At 34.5% G+C, this 20116-nt stretch overlaps 1 protein-coding gene across 6 annotated transcripts in view; it reads left to right on the top strand.

Moving 5' to 3' along the window:
- The window catches only part of LOC136026567 (uncharacterized), a 59324-nt gene that overhangs the window by 22000 nt on the left and 17208 nt on the right, over positions 1-20116 (top strand). For 5 of the 6 annotated variants that reach the window (XM_065703263.1, XM_065703264.1, XM_065703260.1 and 2 more), the window contains 3 exons: positions 139-1085; positions 12810-13007; positions 16879-16978. In XM_065703263.1, the coding sequence (XP_065559335.1) occupies positions 152-1085; positions 12810-13007; positions 16879-16978 (1232 nt within the window). In that variant the 5' untranslated portion in view covers positions 139-151. The remainder of the gene's footprint in view (positions 1-138; positions 1086-12809; positions 13008-16878; positions 16979-20116) is intronic. The other variant, XM_065703265.1, reaches the window with a different exon arrangement.

Raw genomic sequence — 20116 nt, 5'->3', positions numbered from 1 at the left:
TATGCTCTCCCTGAATTCCTGAATTGACACCACTCTCTACTAATCAAACTATAGTAAGCACTGAGACACTCCATGCTTTCCAACTGAATAACAAAATTACACGGGTTCTTGATGCTATTGAAAGTTTATTCTTTTCAGGTTTTTTAGAAGAATGAATTCAATATTTAGAAAGAGAGCCTCAAAAATAATTATCCAGGATTGGCTTTGGAAAAATCTATCCACAGTTCCTGAATCGAATACTGTATTGAGGAAGTATAGACAGTATCTTCAGTCAAAAAGTAGGCATCAATCCGTTCAGCAAAGGGTGAAAGAGTTAATGTTTGAAAATCGTCTTGTAGTACTAAAAAAAGATCAAGAACTTAGTTTTTTAATAAAAAATTCTTCTGCTGATGAATTGCCTTATCTATCATACTTAGTCTACAAAGCATATGATAAAAAATTATTGGAGGCTTATAAACAACGATTAGAAATGTTGGAGGATATATCTAATTTATCTTTAAAGGATGTCAGTATTATGTGCAATACTGCATTTACTTCTAGTTTGAAAGTAAATAATTATATTCTTTTAGAAAAAATTTCAGAGAAATTGAGACTTGGCATTGAAAAAAATAATTTGAAGATGGAGTATATCCCAGTTGTGAAGTTTTTACGGTTGTCTAAATACTATGACAGGGACTGTCTGGATCTAATACACATGAAAGTGAATGAAAACTGTTTGTATATGAGCTTAACTGATTTGTGCCATTTTGTTGCATGGCTTGTTGACTCGGAATATTATATTAATCCATTAAGTGATGAAGCCATTGGATTAATTACTGAAAAACTGGACAAGCTTTCTGAAATAGAAAGTTTAAGAATTAAAGATGTTGATAGGCTGTTGTGGATTTTGAGCTTTCATGATAATGTCCCCAGAAATATTATGGAGAAACTGTCATTGAGGATTTGCAATGAAGTGAGAAAGGAAGATTTAGGTGTGTTGCTGCTGGGTAATATGCTGCTATCTTTAGCAATTCTTAAGTTCTACAATCGTAAACTCTTGACCATTCTATGTAATGAAGGACGTTTTCGTGAAATTGACAATTTAGGTAAGGTCAACTACTTTGTATTTATAGGCTTTTGGGAAGTTTTTATCAGAGAACCCTACATATCTTAGACTTCCATAATATTTAACATAAAGATCAAATAAATATTTCTACAGACTACACTGCCCTTCTATGTATAATTAAAATAAAATTCAAATTGTATAAGAAAGAAAAGAAAACATAATATTTTGATAAGACAGTGGAACAGTAAAAAAATATTTTCTATCTTTAATTGAGTAATTGTTGTTTTTATATATATTTACTTTTCTCAAAAACAGCAAAAATTTTTATATGAAAGTTGGTTTTTTTTTTATGAAACACTTTTCGGTATGAAGGAGCTATCAGGGTAGATCACAGTTTTGGAAAAAATTCGTTTCATCTAGCGCGATTAATATATTTCTCTTAAATCGTCTGCTAATTGAAATTACAGCAAAACGACCAAAAAACCCCAAAAATGAAGTTGGACAAGGGTGATTGAATACCAATCACGTCATTACCTCTTAAAAGTTTTGAACTGGGTTAATTTTGTGTTGTGTTTGATGTATCAAATGATATATTCGTATCAAATTCTTATGCAGTGATTATTTAATTAATTAGCCACCTTGCAGGTCAATTGAATCTTAAAAATGGACAGGTTAAATGAACGTTATCAAGATGTTCAAAGCTAATATATCATTTGGACAAAGTATTTACTTTGTTTTTATTTCTTTGCATAGTTCAAGGGGACCAATTCACGAATTGAAAAAAAAATGGATCTCAATACAACTAAATCTAGGTAAATTACTGAAGGTTTTGTCTTCTGTGAATCAGGGTGCTGGGTAATTGCATTTCTGGAGAAGGGGAATTCTTTTGCGGTAGAATACAACTGATGCTGTTTTTATCTCTAAAATTTACTTCACCGAGCGAAGTTCAGTACGCTGGCACTAATAATAAGGGTCTGAATATTTCTGTTTCACACCCAAAAGCCTTTTTCTATGAAAAAAAGGAAGAAAAAGAAAAAAAGAACACACAATACTAAATTAAGAAGAAGCAAATAACGAAAAGGGAAAAATAACGAAGCAAATCCCTAACAATAAAAGATTTGTATTAATAGTGTTCAATATGATAATTATCACCATTTCGGCAGGGCTCCAAAGCGACAAAGTAGGACATTAGAAAGAGTCAATGTGCTATTTATCAGATACAATAATGTTCTCTTAATCTGTATCGAAGTTTGAGAAAATCTTTTAGTCCCTGTCCTCCACCAGTTCTCTGACCATTGCTTTTCCTGGGGCCATAATAATTTCAATGTTTTAAATAATATGAAAATCACAACTTCGAATGTTACAACGTTAAAAACAACTATGGCCTAGTACTGACATTTTGTCTGACAAATTGAGATGTTTTCAACTGGACTTGTTAGGTGTTTCAGAAACTTGTATCAGCAGATGAAGACAGATTGTCAAAGATCATCCTTTTCGGCCAACCATCTAGGGCCAAACGAAAAGCAGGTCTTAACCAATGGGGTAGGATGAGTTCATAAGGAAGGCCTTAATGGAAATTGAAACTTTTTGGGAGGGTGTTAAAAGGGAGGCTGTGAACGAATTGTGATGGAGGAGGAGCGTGCTTAGCTGTGTTTGCCTCAGGTGTCTGGGAGCCACATTGAGTTACTAGTATTAGTATTGATTTATAACTAACGTAGGGTAAATGTAAAATTTTTGAAATAAACAAGACTTTTGTTTTGGCATATTTATATCAGTCAAACAAACAGCTATGGCATGTTTTGTTGTCTTCTTACCTTGTTTGTTTTGTTATATTTTTTTTCATCAGAAAGATTATATAAATTATTCATCATTGTCGTTTTACTACCTTCATACATTGGTAATAATTATAATATTGAACATTATGAAAATGCGAGTTTCATCGTTTGTATTTTGTTTCTCCTTTTCCTTTTCATTACATGTCTTGGTTTAACTTAGTTTTGAGAGTTCCTTTTGTTTTGTGAGTTTCATCGTTTGTGTTTTGTTTTTACTTTTCCTTTTCTTTGTATGTGTTTATTTAACTTAGTATTATCTTGTTCTGTTTTTCTTTGCTTCTTCCTTTTTGGTTTCTGTCTATAACGGCTTCTGGATCTGAAACCGAAATATTTGGACCTTCATAGTAATAAGTTAAAAAAAAATTGTTATTTTCCGACTGTCTCATTAAAATACTTGTAATTATCATTTTGTTTTAATTATAAAATAAAAGCCCAAATTGAAATTTTTCTTTGTCGAGCGGGGTCAAGCACTTTTCCATGGAAGGTCGGAGGGAGGCAATAAAAAGAAGAACGCTATTTCCTTCCACCCCCATTTTGTTGACCTATACCTTATTTTGGCCTATATTTTTTATATATATTGAACTTTAGAGAAAAGGTCTTTAGTTGGGGGGGGGGTGATTCCCTCCACCTGAGCTCTAAAGGAGCCTACTGCAAAATTTGGTTCAATACAGAAACCAAAGTTAAAAGTCTGAGTTCATTTGTATTAGTCTGTTATCAAACATTTCTTTTACCATTTTTATTGCTTCTTCTTGCATTTGATAGGAAATTGAATGTCACAGGTGATATGTGCTGTCAAACAAAAATTAAAATATAACATAACTGTAGAAGAGGGCCAAGGGAATCTTGCATGCGGTTTTTTGTTTGCAACAGTTGGAACTGTCGCTACTACTTGCCACATTCATTCGCATTGGTTCCACAGTGATCAAAAGTAAAGGTAGGGGATGGGCAAGGGGAAAATAAACTTATTTCAGGGGCCCAGTCCTTGTTATTAATAGCCCTTTTTTAAGGATGAGTATTTCTTCACTTGTACTCTCTCGACGCAAGAAGTCTATATGGCTAGAAAATACTTTATGTGCCGTTGTTTGCTAAGCTACTGCAAAAAGAATGGAAAGAGATGAGAAAGGTGCAAAGAGTATGGGGTGCAAAGTCTGGTGTAGAGTATGGGACAGCTGACCAGGAAGGTGCAAAGACTAAACGGTGCAAAAGAGTTTGAAAAACTGATAAGGAAGGTGTGAAGTTTGTGAGGTACAAAGAGCATTGGAAACAAATGAGGAAGGTGCAGAGATGAGTGATGTTAAAAGTACGAGAAACTAATAAGAAAGATGCAAAGAGTGTGAAGTGTAAAGAGCATGGGGAACTGACAAGAAAAGTACAAAGTGCGTGGGGAACTAATGAGGAAGGTGCAAAGTGTGTGGAAAACCTGACCAGGAAGGTGCAAAGACTACGATGTGCAAAGAGTATGAGAAATGGATGAGGAAGGTTCGAAGAGTATGAGCTGCAAAAATAGATAGAGAAAGAGAGATGGAGGAAGGGACGGGGAGAGATGGGGGGAGAGAGAAACAGAGGCGCAGCATGTACATTTGCATATGTTCAACTTTTCTACTGGTCTATATACCGAGGTGCTGGCGTATTGGACTTGCAATCCTGTGTCCTTCAGGGTAATTAACCGATTCCTGGTGTTGACAATTATTTGGTTAGAAATGTGGTCAGTAGCGTGACACTGTAAGCTCAACCACAGACAATCCGTCTTCAAATGGGGAATAGGGAAATTTGGGAGAAAAACATGGGAAGTGTCAGATGATTTGCCCCCAACTACGCAGAGCACTCCCAGCCGCAAAGGATTAAGAGATCGGTACCTTCGCTACGTGGATTATAGCGCTAAATGTGAGAAAGTTTTTTTTTATGTGCTGCATGATAAGATATCCCCAACTACTTTCCCCAACCATGAGAAGTAGAAAGACAAAACAATCTTGAGGAAACTATTTACTTGAGAAAAAAAAATTCAAACAAAATTTTCCTTTTCAAGATTCAAAAGATCTTAATTTTAATCAGAACTCTGATTTAACTAAAAAAAAAAAAAAAAAAAAAAAAAATTAGTTTGAATTAAAATTTTGCAAGTTGGCTTACATTTTGTCTTGTGGGTTTCTATTTATGGAAGGCAATGCTCCGCTGTTTTTTTTTTATTTTTTTTTTATTTTTTTTTTTTGGTTTACAAGAGCCTAATGTATTTAATTTACATCAAATTTTTGATGAATTAAAACACAAGTTTTCTTAAATGTTTATAGTTATTTTTAATTTTATGTATTTATTAATACCAAGTGTAGTAAGCTTTACATAGCTTGTTGCACAAGTTATACTAGGCAGTGATTTGCTGGTCGCTTGTTGCTTTTAATCCGTGTTAAACCTATATCAAAAACACTTCAGTTCCTCTTATAAGTAGGTTATAAGTTATAAGTAGGTTGTAGTTATAAGTCTCATTTTTCTCTTTGATCTAAAGACGAAAAAGTAATTTTGTGGTCCCAGGAGTTGAAGTTGATCATCTTCAGTCAAAAAGGAGTGATGTCAATTGAAACTAGGGGGTTGTCCTCCTAGATTCCCCCTCTAAATTCTTAAAAATGTTTCCAATTATGCAAGCTAATTTATTGCATTCTGGGGATCTTTTACTTTTGTTTTTGATTAGTCAGGCTGCATTGAATCGTAGCCTAAAAACCATGTTTCAGCAGTTGAGATTAGTTTGTTCGTACACCTCCTCCCCTGCTCTTCGCTTTAATCTGATTGGGACAACCTATCAGTTTCCCCACAGAGGACAAGGCGTCTGGTCTGTATTTGGAGACCTTCTGATTCCATAGCCTTCAGAAAGAGCCTCCATAGCCTTCAGACTACATAGACTTCAGCTTCCATTGCCTTCATCTTCAAAGAGGTAGATCAGAACAGGCCTGTAGATCACACAGGTCAAAGGAGAACGCTGCTGGTCTGGACAACTTTGTAGATCACACAGATCTGGAGCCTTTTGAGGAATTGGAATATTTTCAAGGACAATGGGTCTTATAAAAACAGATAAATTAGGTGCCCTAATCAAATAATTTAGAGTTATGGAGTAATGAGACTGAATTGAAGATTATTATTGGGAAAAAGTTTTTTTTTTTTTTTTTTTTTTGTCTAATTTTTCTTGAAAAAGATCTAATTGATTCAACAATATTATCTTCGGTGAAATAAGATTTCACCTTGTCCTTTTGGTATAATACTCTGGTATGTGCCTGTTTATTTATTTTATTGCTAATAAATGAAACAACCTTTAAACAAAGGATAAAATATCCACCTAAATACCATATTACTATTAGTGACAGGGCGGGGTCAAAATTTCCTGAGTTTGTTCTACTCCTAATTTTGATTCTAATCTCGATTCCGCCCCAGTATTTTTGGCTCCAGTTTAAGGCTTGATTCTGAATCCAGGAATAAAAGTCCTTTTTATTTTATGAATCTTTAATGTCGCTATAACAATTAAAAGACTTTGGGCGGTCCCATTATCTAATTAAATAAAAAAAAGAAGGTTTTTTCAACTGAAAATAAGGAGCAACATTAAAGCTTAAAACAAACAAAAATTATTTCGTATTTGAAAGGGGCTGTCCCCTCATTAACGCTCCGCTCTTTACGTTAAAGTTTGACCCTTTCTCACACCTCTACTTTTTAAAACAATAAAGTAAAACTTTAGCGTGAACAGCAGAGCATTGAGGAGGGAACAGCCTCTTTCATATACGTAGTAATTTCTGTTCGTTTTAAGTTTTAATGTTGCTCCTTACTTTCAGTTGAAAAACCTTTTTTTTAATTTAATTTCTGAACGTTTTGAATTATTGCATGTTTCGATTTTGGCTCTCTGCACGTGAATAATTAAACGAAATTTGCATATTTTTTTTTTTTGCTAAATGGCTTTCTCATAGTTTTGATTGGACGATTTTTAGAAAAAAGGGTGGGGGAGGAGGCCTAGTTGCCCTCCAATTTTTTGTTTACTTAAAAAGTTAACTAGAGCTTTTCATTTTTTTACGAATGTTTTTATTAGTAATGACGTAACTTACGAAATAACTTACGTAACGAACTTCTATATTCGTATATTTTTATTACGTATATGAGTGGCTCGTCACTTCGTCAATACTTCGCTCTTTACACTACAGCTTAAATTTTATCCCAATTCTTTAAGAATGACCCCTAAATCACAAAGGCCGTAGAATAAATAGTCGAAATTACTAGAAATACTATAGCATAAAGAGTGAGGTATTTAGGAGGAGATGAACCCCCTCATATGCATAATTTCTATTCGTTTTAAGATTGAATGCTGCTTCTTACTTTCAGTTGAAAAAACCTTTTTCATATTTATTTTTTCACTTTTTTTAAATAATGCTAGAAAATCCTTCACCCTCTTGATGGAATTCTCTTCCCCTATGATAAATTCTCCATCGAAAGATCATCCCACGTAACCCCCTTCCCTCGACCTCCAATCAGAAAAATCCCCTGAAAACGTCTCAACACTTCCCAATGATCAATACTACATGTAAATTACATAAAAAAAACTAGTTTTTTTAACTGAAAGTAAGGAGCGACATTAAAACTTAAAACGAACAGAAATTACTCCGTATATGAAATGGGTTGTCCCCTCCGCAATCCCTCGCTCTTTACGCTAAAGCTTTTAATTGTATTAAAAAGCAGAATTGTGGCAAAGAGTCAAACTTTAGCGTAAAGAGCGAGGGATTGCGGAGGGGACAACCCATTTCATATACGGAGTAATTTCTGTTCGTTTTAAGTTTTAATGTCGCTCCTTACTTTCAGTTAAAAAAACTAGTTTTTTTTATGTAATTTCTGAACGTTTTTGAATTAATGCATGTTTGATTTTGGCTCTCCACACATAAATTATTAAAATGAAATTTGCATATTAATTCCTTTTTTGGCTAAATGGCTTTCTCTTAGTTTTGATCAGACGATTTTGAGAAATAAGGGATGGGAAAGGAGGCCTAGTTGCCATGCAATTTTTCGGTTACATAAAAAGGCAACTATAAATTTTTATTTTTAACGAATTTTTCTATTAGTAAAAAATATACGTAACTTAAGAATTGTCTTACGTAACAAACTTTTACATTCTTTAATTTTTATTATGTATATGAGAGGGTTTGTACCCTCGTTAATACCTCGTTCTTTACACCAAATCGCAAGTTTTGTCCCAATTCTTTAAGAATGACCCCTGAATCAGAAAGGCCGTAGAATGAATAGTTGAAATTACTAAAAATACTATAGCATAAAGAGCGAGGTATTTATCTCCTCCTAAATACCTCGCTCTTTATGCTAAAGTATTTTTAGAACCCCTCACATGCGTAATAATCTCTGTTCGTTTTAAGTTTCAATGCTACTCTTTACTTTCAATTGAAAAAAAATTTTCCATGTTTATTTTTTCATTGTTTTTTTATAGTAATTTTAGAAAATCCTGCGCCCTTTTCATTGAATTTCTGTTCCCCCATGACACATTTCTCCATGGAAAGATCCTCCCACATAGCCCCCTCCCCTCAACCCCACCCCCAAAACCAAAAAAAAATCCCCTGAAACCGACTGTACACTTCCCAATAACCATTATTATATGTAAACACTGGTCGAAGTTTGTAAGTTGCAGCCCCACCCCCAGGGACTTTGGGGGAGTAAGTCATTCCCAAAGACATAGTTATTATGGTTTTTGACTATGCGGAACAAAATGGCTATCTCAAAATTTTGATCTGTTGACTTTGGAGAAAAAATGAGCGTGGGAGGGGGCCTAGGTGCCCTCCATTTTTTTTGGTCACTTAAAAAGGGCACTAGAACTTTTCATTTCCGTTAGAATGAGCCCTCTTGCGACATTCTGGGACCACTTGGTCGATGCGATGACCCCTGGGGAAAAGAAAAAAAAAAAAACAAAAAAAAAAAACAAACAAATAAACACGCACCCGTGATTTGTCTTCTGGCGAAAAATTCAAAATTCCACATTTTTGTAGATAGGAGCTTGAAACTTCTACAGCAGGGTTCTCTGATACGCTGAATCTGATGGTGCCATTTTCGTTAAGATCCTACGACTTTTAGGGGGTGTTTCCCCCTATTTTCCTAAATAAGGCAAATTTTCTCAGGCTCGTAACTTTTGATGGGTAAGACTAAACTTGATGAAACTTATATATTTAAAATCAGCATTAAAATGCGATTCTCTTGATGTAGCTATTGATATCAAAATTCAATTTTTTAAAGTTTTGGTTACTATTGAGCCGGATCGCTCCTTACTACAGTTCGTTACCACGAACTGTTTGACAATGATCAACGTTTGTAATTTGCAGCCCCTTCCCTGGGGACTACGGGGGCGTAAGTCATCCCCAAAGACATAGTTATTAGGTTTTTAACTATGCTGAACAAAACGGATATCTCAAAATTTGATCCGGTGACTGTTGGAAAAAATGAGCGTGGGAGGGGGCCTAGGTGCCCTCCAATTTTTCAGTCACTTAAAAAGGGGATAGAACTTTTAATTTTCGTTAAAATGAGCCCTTTCGCGACATTCTAGGACCACTGGGTTGGTATGATCACACCTGGAAAAAACAAACGAATAAACACGCAGCCGTAATTGGTCTTCTGGCAAAAACTACAAAATTCCACATTTTTATAGATAGGAGCTTGAAATTTCTACAGTAGGTTTTCTATAACACGCTGAATGTGATGGTGTGATTTTCGTTAAGATTCTATGACTTTTAGGGAGTGTTTTCCCCTATTTTCCAAAATAAGGCAAATTTTCTCAGGCTAAATTTGGCTAAGACTAAATTTGGTTAAACTTATTTATTTAAAATCAGTATAAAAGTCCGATTCTTTTGATGTATCTATTAGTATCAAAGTTCCGTTTTTTAGAGTTCTGGTTGCTATTGAGCCGGGTCGCTCCTTACTACAGTTCGTTACCGCGAACTGTTTGATCATATATGTGTTAGACGAGTTTCTGGTGAAAAATTTGACCATCAATAATTTGCTATTTCTAAATCTCAGGCTCAAAAACTAATACAAGAATAAATGCTCAATTTTTTTCTGTCAGGCACTTTGTTTTCGTCAGTTGCATAACTAGGAAAATCACAAGCCTAGGATTGTTATCTGTCAAAATTATTGGTAAATATTTTTTTTTCCTGTAAATTTACTTGCTTATTAGGCTGAAATGGATTGTGCCTCCTGGTTGTGTCTTTAATTATGTTTATGTTTTTTCTTTAATCACATTCAGCATCTGTAATTTATTCAAATTCTAAGTTAATTTGTATTCCAGAGTGAATTAAAATATATGAGGGTGTAGGGCAACTCTTTCCTCAAAGATTAACAATTTGTAAAATAAATAATAAAATTGTGTTTTCTTCTCTTAGAGCTAGATGTTTGGAAACATCTTTTGTACAAGTCATGGTCAATTTAAAGCTACCATAAATTGGGTACAACTCTGTAGATGCAACCAAGTTGCCGTTTTAAGCCTAGAGGTTTTTTCCAAAATTTCTGAGGGTTGTGCTAACCACCCTTGGAGAGATTTATCTGCACCATGGATATACATGACACTTGTGAAAACCTTTTATATCAGGGAGGGCGGTTCTAGAATCCCTTTTTTTGCGCACCCTGGTGGGTTAGTGCTTATATTTTTTGACGATTATGCAGAATATTTTTTGGCCGTTAGAAAACTATTTGGCTCTCTCAAAGAAAACCAACTTTAGATTCACTTAATTTGATAAATTAAATCTTTTTGTTTCACTACTTAAACAAGTTTTATTCGACCCTCTTAAAACAAGGAAGCCTAAGGGTAAGACTCGTTATTTCAAGCACGGGGCTGCAAACAGCTATTTGTAAAAATCCAGTGATTTACTCGCTGCTGCTGCTACTAACAACTCACTGCAGCACCAAGACGGTTAAGGCTAAGTCAGCTGTGCACGCTCCTCCTCTGTCCCAATCTATTCATGGATTTACTCTTTACCCTCTCTCAAGAAGTTCTATTATCCTTTAAATCATTCTTTATGAACTTTTCTCACTCCATTTGCGAACGTCCCGTCAAAAAGTACGATCTCTGGCAATCTGCATCACAGTTTGTAAAACTTTTTGTTTAATATATTTGTTTAATATTGTTTAATATATTTAATATTTGTTTAATATATAAGTCAAAAGGGTACCGAAAACTACTCATGGACAATTGCTCTGAGGAAAATCTAACAATTCCTCCTGTGTATTCTGAAATTCCCACGTTTCTTAACCATACTTGATACTGTCGTCATTGTTGCTTCTAATATTCTAGTCTTGATTCGCAGACTCATCTTCATATTCTCCCAAACTTTTTTATCTGTGAAAAAACACCCCGATGTATTTTACTGAGGTGTTTTACGCCCGGGGATGTACTTTTTACATGTTCACTTCATCCACCGTCTTTACTATTTATGCTACCCAGGTAAGGGAAGTTACCCACCTGTTCGATCTTCTTCTTGTCCAAAATTACTCACCACCCTCATTTCTTCCTAGTTGAAGTGACATTCTTAATAACATTATTTTTAAGATTGTCCTTGCACCATGAACTCTCAAATCTCAAAAACTCATTCATTTTGCTTACATTTGCATCTAGAATACTCAAATCATCTGCTTACTCTAAGTCCAGGAGGTTTTATCTCCCCATTCTATACTCTCCCATAGCCTTTGCCTGTGTCCTTACGACACAGTCCATCAAAATGATCCACATATGTAGGGATAGAACACAACCCCAATTAACTCAACTCAATTCTAAATCAGTTACTAACCTTATTTCCTACCTTAACCGCATCAATATTGTTATCTCAAATACCCTGAAGGAGCAACTTTTCGAAAGATATGTGTGTTAAATCATCTTGTATATAAACATACAGTTTTTGTCGAAAATTGCATTCTATTTTATCATTATATTTTGCAAATTACAGAAGACACTATATGTAGCAATTTTTTTCAAACGAGCCCTTAGGCATTCTTTTAGGATGTTTCAGCGCCTCACTACCAGTTACCAAAAAAAGGGAAAAAGGGGAGATACTGCGTTCCATGTGAAAACATGGTTTTCCTTGTTGTTCAAGTTGGAGTACTGTAATTATTTAAATTAGGTTTTTGACTATGGTCATCCCAATGGCGTAATTTTGTTTTGATCCAACACCGGTTTGTAGGATTCGCGGTGTTTTTTGAAATTTTACAAATTTGGTTTTGCAACGAACTTTATCACTAAGACAAATCTAAGTAATAGTTACTATTCCTGAATCAGCTTCAAATGGTGATTCTTGCCCACATGAAAATTTTTAACATATGTTTAAATTTTCGGTTTATGCGGGTTAGAGTTTGTTATTTACTAGGTTGCCCCTGAGGGGGCAAGCATCACGCTGCATCACGGACAATACTTCTACTAATGAAAACTCACTTTAGCTCCTAGCCGCCAGCACCAGCACTGAATACCAGAGATAATCCTCAGTTTAAAATTGGGAATTTATCATTGTGTGTTTTATGAAGTCAGTGGATTTGGAGAGTAAACAGTCCACACAAGTATTTATGCACACAGGTAATATTTTCAGGGGAAGGTTATGAGGTGAAAAATGTTCTAATGGTATAATCTTTGGCTACAAATTTATAATCTTATTGTTCATTGGAGCCATCCCAGGAGATAATTTTGTTCTTTCTTGCAGTTGCATAGGTAACACAGGTCGATTTACCTTGGTGTGTAGAGTGGAATTGACGATTTTTCCTTGGAAGGAGGGGGGTTGAAAACATAAAAAAGTGTATTCTTAGGCCACTGTTTTATTATTTTCCAGAAGGTTCTTTGGACCAATTTCAGCAGGATATTTCTCCCCTGTCAGTCCTCCTTTCTGTAAATTGGTTTAGTGTAAGCCCCTCTCAGTTCTAGATATATTAGTTTTTCCCCATAGGAAGCAATAAATCAAGAATGTTGAGTCGACTTGGATTGTTTCTAGAAGCTACGAAAATTGAAGGGAACTTTGGTCAAGATTTAGTTAGGCAGATAGAACAAGGGAGCTCTATACTTAAGTTGAAAAGGATACAAGAAATGGACATTTCTGAAGAGCTGAAATTTAAAAAAGGATTGGCCAAAGTTTACGAAGTTGCAGGTTGGTTTATATAATTTCCTTTTGCTGTTAGAGCTTAAGTCTATTTTTAGTTGATTTTTATACTCTAGAATCTCACTCTATATCATAGAATCCATGTTACAAATCTTAAATAGCTTACCACTATCCCCAATAGGCTCCTACTGTTTTTTTGGTGTCATTTTTTTTTAATTCCAATTTTGATCTTTTATTTGTATTTTACGTTTCATTAATTCCTTTATGGCTAAACAAAAATGCGGTCGTCCGCGGTTGGGATGGGAGGTTGTCATAAAGAAAGATTTAAAGGAAATGGGAACTTCCTGGACATTATAAGGAGAGATCCTTTGAATAGATTGGGACGGAGGAGGAGCATGCGTAGCTGTGTTGCTCTGGCGGCTTGGTGCTGTGGTGAGTTGTTAGTAGCAGTAATTGAATATTCTCTTGAATGGGTACTACATTGTTCATATATTATTTACATTTTTAGTTGTAATTATATTCGTATTTCTAGTTTTAATTAGGAATGTAAAAGCTAACATTTCTCTGGTGTTTTTAGCAGGTTTGTCTCCTTCTAAACCTGATTTGAAATTGTATCTTTTTCAGACTTGTATGAAGCTTATGGTCTTAGATCTAGTCTCTGAGGTTGAGATAACCCGACTTTTTAATAGGTTAAAAGGTTCAATATCTTCTGGTCCTGATTGTATACCCATCAAGGTAGTCAAGTTTATTTTTCTTTCCATTATATTTCCTTTTACTGTACTGATAGACCTGTATTTCGGCAATGGAATTTGTCTCGATTCACTGCAGCCAGCTTGAATAATTTTTTACATAAAGGTGAGCCTTGGTGGGATCTAATTACCGACCAATATATTTACTGTCTATGTCTAGCAACGGCTTTGTTTACTTGTCTACTTGACTTTTAAAAGTAATTTTTTTTTTTTTTATGAATTTCAGTGCGGCTTCCGAGCTAAACACACAACGAAGCACTTGTGTGCTACTCTTTTAAATTTTCTGCGTTCGGCTCTTGATTTCAGTCTGATTCCTGCTGCCGCAGTGTATTGAACAGAAAACCTTTCGACTCACTTGTTCACCAAATTTCTACTCTCTAAATTATTCTGTCACTGTATATGAGTGAATATTACTGCTTTGTGTGGCTCCTATTTGTCTTGTAGGGATATCTTCACGGATTCTCTTTTCTACTCGCCATCTCAAGTTGAGTTTGATGCCTCACAATACATAGTTCTAAGGCCAGCTATGTTCTTAACTTATGCTAATAATCTTATTTCGCGATTACGAATCAAAACCAGTGGTTTCGTCTTGTAGAAATATCTTCATGGATCCTCTCTTCACCTCACCATTTCAGGTTGAGTTTGGTGCCCCGCAAGGCTCAGTTATAAGCCCAGTCCTGTTCTTAATTAATGCTAATGATCTTATTTTGCAATTAAGAACCAGCAGTTGCTGTCGTCTATATCACCCCGAATTTTCCAATGCTCAAAAACTTAGATCTCCAATAATAGATTAGTACACTCTAGTTGCTTTTGCTAGCAGACATTACTGCTATCATAACAGAGCCTGTGATCCGTATCAAATCGGTTGTTTTGTTAAAAAGCTTAATTCCACAATTTAACTCCAATTCACTGGCCTATTTCCAACCCTTATAAGGTCACTTAAAACGGTTAGTTTCTTTCACTGTCTAGTTTTTTGTCATGTTGTCACACTTGTCATACTTACGTGGAAAAATTGAAGATTTTTATAAATGGAGAAGTTTATATTAAATAGTTTAACGAGCAAAAACTGGTAATTGCAAAAATATTTGAATAAATTTTGACAAGGGATTACAAAACTGCCAAACATAAAAAAAAGCTAGGAGCAATTGTTGTCAGAAATCCGACTTGCTTTAATAATCATTTTATCTTTGAATAGACTGGAGTATGAAAATATATTAAATTGTATAAAGATAAAAAAATGGTAATTACAAAAATAGTTTTATATATTTTAACAAGGGCTTACAACAAATCAAAAACCTTGACAAAGAAAACCAAAAGTTTGAAGCCTAGTAGAAATCGTTGTTAGAAAAACATCATTCCCGAATTTCTTTTCTTTTAAGTAAAAGCAGTGTCTTTTTAAGACATGAAAAAAAGTACAATTTTTTTTACTTCAGTTCGGAATCGCTAAAGCTATTATAATGAAAAAAGAAATCACCAATGTAACAACACAAACACATAAATAAACATACAGTGCCTGAGCAGCAATTTTAATCTTTTAATTCAAACCAGAAAAACTCAAACTTGAACTACTCTCGTCTTTTTTTTTTATCACTTCATTAATATATTTACAAAGCTGAAAGACGGTCCTTCTTAAATTTGTCTGCAGGATCCCTGGGAAGTTCGACGTCAGAGTTTCGCCCTCAGAAAATTATTTCTTAAAATAAGAAAGCTGCAGGCACCCTACTAGAATATGTGCCACATCCTCTACTCGTACATCACATCTGGGGTAAGAATTATTTGCGTCTGAGGGATATATATATATATATATATATATATATATATATATATATATATATATATATATATATATATATATATATATATATATATATATATATATATATATATATATATTACTAATGTAGAAAAACAGTCTTCCTTTTCTCCTTCTGTCTTTTTTTTATGTGTTTGTGCTGTTGCATTGTTGATTTCTTTTTTCATTATATATATATATATATATATATATATATATATATATATATATATATATATATATATATATATATATATATATATATATATATATATATATATATATATATATATATATATGTGCATATAAATATATTATATGTGCATATAAATAGATTTTCAGGTTTATTCCCTGTGTCCCGGTCGTCATTTGTGTCCCGGTGTCCCAGTCTGTAATTTCTCTTTGAGTGTCCCGGTCGTCATTTATATTCCTTGTGTCCCGGTGTCCCGGTCGTCATTTGTGTCCCGGTGTCCCGGCCTGTATATACATTTGTTTTTGAATTGGTCTTTTCTTTAGTTTTTAGTTTTTTACCTTTTTTTTAGTTTTTTTTTTAGTTATACCTCATGATTCTAATGATTGTCCTTGAGCTTTGTTGATGGTGATTGCTAATCGAACATTCCCTGTGTCCCCGTCGTCATTTATATATCCCCCTGTGCCCCCCGGCGTCCCCGTTGTAGTTGTGTCCCTGTGCCCCGGTCGTCATTTATATTCCAACCTTTTTTCTGTTTAGTTTTTTTTTTTGGTTTTTACTTTTTTTTCTTTTTTTTTTCTTTTTTCTTTTTAGTTTTTTTTGTAGTTTTACCTTTTTATATTTTTTTTTATTTTTTTAGTTTTGTTTTTCTCCTTTATTTTTCGGTTTTTTCCTTTTTTTCTTTTTTAGTTTTTTTGTTTTTTAGCTATTTTAGTTTTTTATTAGTTTTTAGTTTTTTTTTCTTTTTAGTTTTTTTGTAGTTTTTACCTGTTTTTTAGTTTTTTAGTTTTTTTTTTACTTATGTCCTGGTCGTCATTTATATTCCCTGTGTCCCGTTCGTCATTTGTGTCCCGGTGCTTTGTTGATGGTGATTGCTAATCGAACATTCCTTGTGTCCCGGTCGCTTTCTCTTTGAGTGTCCCGGTCGTCATTTATATTCCCTATGTCCCTGTGTCCCGGTCGTCATTTGTGTCCCGATGTCCCGGTCTGTAATTTCGTCAGTCGACAAACATGACGTCACTCGACACACACATAGACAACTTATTTATATATATATATATATAGTTATATACATATATATATATATATATATATATATATATATATATATATATGTATATATATATATAGACTAAATATCACAAGGAGTATATGTATGTGCAGCTATATTTGTTAACTTTTTTTTAGATTCGTGCAGTAAGAAGCTGGGATTGAGGAATGCTAAGCTTGAAATACCAATTCCTTACTTGAATATATCCGGTGTTACTTTTGACTTGAAAACCAAAAAGTAAGTTCTGCTATAATATTTCAGCATCTTTTATTGGGTAGAGAGGTACTGAGACAAATTACGAGACATTTTCTCTATCATATTACCATTCTTACCTTAAAAAAGCCATGCTTTAGTTCAGGATATTTAATCTATTGATTTAATCTTTCACCCAGGGGAAATGAATGTTACCATCAGATTAATCTAAATTAGGCCCGTCACTCTTTACGTCACTCTCTTCACCAATTGCAAAATATTTATAATAAAATCGATCGTATACATTCAGACAGTCATATACATTCAGACAGATACTGAGAAGAGAAACCACTTTAAAAACGGTGAAAGATTTCCAGCGCTGCTACGAACAGTGGGGAAAACCCCCCATCGATGTGTAGCTACCCAAGGGAACTATTTTTAAGGGTATGACATTAGTGTTTGAAAGAAATAAAAACATTGTCAAGGAAAAAACTCATTACTTTTCTTCCACACCTCGTACTGGCCTCGGTTTTGATTTTCGTATTGTTTTCTTTCTGATTGTTTAAACTTTTATCTATTTTTTTATTATTATATTTTGAAGAAATCCGGATATGGTCTTGTATTTTATTTCTAATGTAGCTCATTATTAAAAATCACTGTTTAACCTGTTATTGTTATAGTGCAAGGGGATCAAGCTTCGCTCGGGAAAAGAAACGTAGTTTTGTTCAGTCCTTTAATAGTGACGAAGGCCACTCTGCCTTTCGATCACAAACATAAAAAAACAAAACAAGAAGAACAATAGGGAATTCTTTTCATAAGACAGTGGAAATCGAATTTGACTGAATGTTCTGGCTCTATATCCAAGGGCCGTCATCAGCAAAAGATAAATATATAGAAGAAAAATTTGCAACATACGACCAATAAAAGTAAAATGAAAATTTTTTAAAGCAATCCCAGCATCCTTGCTTCAGCGATGTTCAACCAGGACTGATAGTCAAATTAGGTTTCCACTGTCTTATGAAAAGGATTCCCAATTGTTCTTATTGTTTTTGATGTTTGTTTAGTCTCTTTCATGAAACAGCTTTATTTCAATTTATTTTATTCGCTGTAGAAAATAAAACCATTCGGATATTGGACGCCTGGATGTTTGTAATGCCATTCATGTGGGCCACCGTTAGTGATAAGGAAAGAGTTAAAGAGAGATGGGCATAACATTTTGAGAATGTGCTAAACTGAGATAGAATTGCAGGGAAAAGTATAGAGGAAAATGAATGTTTGTGAAAAATGAAAAGATGTGAAGGAATATTTGTTTTGTGGGGAAGAATTAGTGACAGTACTAAAAGGATTATAAAATAATAAGGCTCCGGGTTCTGATAGTTTGGTAAATGAGTTTCTTAAATATGATGGCTCTGAGGTTATAAATAAGTTACTGAAGATTTTGAACATGATCTTTGGAAAATTGGAAGTACCTAGCGATTTTAGGAAAACCCTAATAAAACTACTGTATAAGGAAGGTGATAAGACTGTGTGTGGTAATTATCGAGGCATTAGCCTAGTTTCTGTAGGTAGCAAATTACTTGGGAATATGATACTTTCTAGACTGAGAGATGCTGTAGACAAAGTGATAAGAGAACAACACTGCGGTTATAGAAAGGATAGAGGATGTGTTGACCAAATTTGCGCTCTCAAGTTAATAATTGAGAAGTGGTTTTGGTCCTAAGTTTTATAGATTATGATCAAGCGTTCGATTCTGTTGATAAAAGAGATTTAGAGAAGGTTTTATCCTTGTATGGTATACCAGACAAATACATTAAAGAGATTAGTGCTATGTGCCAGAATAACACTGCTGTTGTTAAGGTCGGAAATGAGGTTAGCAATTGATTTCGTATTAAATCAGGAGTTAAGCAGGGTTGTGTTCTATCCCCCTTTATATGGATCATTTTGATGCATTTTGTGATAAGGAGCACAAGAAAGGCAATGGTAGAACAGGGAGTCGAATGGGGAGGAAAACTTTCCTGAACTTAGATTATTCTAATGATTTAACCGTCCTAGATGAAAGTTTGAGCAAGATAAATGATCTTTTTGAGATTTTTCGAGTTTATGGTGCAAGAATAAGTTCAAAAACTAATGTTCAGAAGACTAAGTCGCTAAGGCTAGGAATGAGGAATATCCACCCAACCGTAAGTGACGAACAAATGTGTGACATCACTAACAACAGTAGTACAGATGAAATTGTACAGGTGTCGGGAATGACAGTTCACTATGCAATCGAACGGCTTCGTAACAACTGTGCCTTATATCCAAGTGAACTCCAGGTGAAATTACTGAAAGAGTACTCACCTATCTTGGCCAAGCCTATGGCATCAGTGATAAACCAATGTTTCTTAGAACAGTCATTTCCAAAGATGTGGAAAGCTGCGTATGTCCGTGTCATACAGAAAGTCAAGACACCCCAGTCCTGTGACTAACTGAGGCCAATATAGATAACTCCTAACTTAAAAAAAGTAGTTGAGGGTTTTATATACAGTTCTTTGTTACAACAAATTGCTCCTGAGACCGATCTGTACCAATATGGTTGCATACGAGGCAGTAGCACGATAATATATCAAGTGCGAATGTATCACTTAATCGTCAAGTTGTTGGACACTTCTAAAGATACCTGCTCTGAGTGGTCAGGACTAACCTGCGACTACCCACAAGGAACGAAATTAGCGCTCTTTTATTTCTTGCCGTCATTAACCCCATCCTTGCAGAATTTGAAGAGTGTTTCAAGTTTAGTGATGATTTGTCTGCACTTCTCAAAAATATAGTAGAAAGTGCAGTAGGAAAACAGCAGTCTGACTCGACTTTCTTCACAGACTTCGTCAACCAGTGTAAGCTGAGTAGTCTACAAGTGAATGAACAAAAAAACATGTTAAGATTTAATTGTTTCCTCTGCAACAATCCTAGGTGCAACATTTACAAGTGACTGCTCGTTTAAGCTGCATGTAAACAATATTGTGAACAAAGGTGACCACTCAATCTAGAATTTAAAAAGTATGCGCAGGTTAGGCTTTTCTGATCGTCAGCTCCTGCTGGCGTATACAACCTACATTAGGCCTATCCCAGAGCATCGCTTTTCCGTTTGGGCTCCCCAAACTCTGAATATAGCTTACATGGCAGCTGAACTAGAAGACGTGTTCA

Source organism: Artemia franciscana, chromosome 4 (assembly GCF_032884065.1).
Source record: "Artemia franciscana chromosome 4, ASM3288406v1, whole genome shotgun sequence".
NCBI lineage: Eukaryota > Metazoa > Arthropoda > Branchiopoda > Anostraca > Artemiidae > Artemia > Artemia franciscana.
Note: the sequence above shows the minus strand (reverse complement) of the source record. Positions and strands in the feature narration are given on the sequence as shown.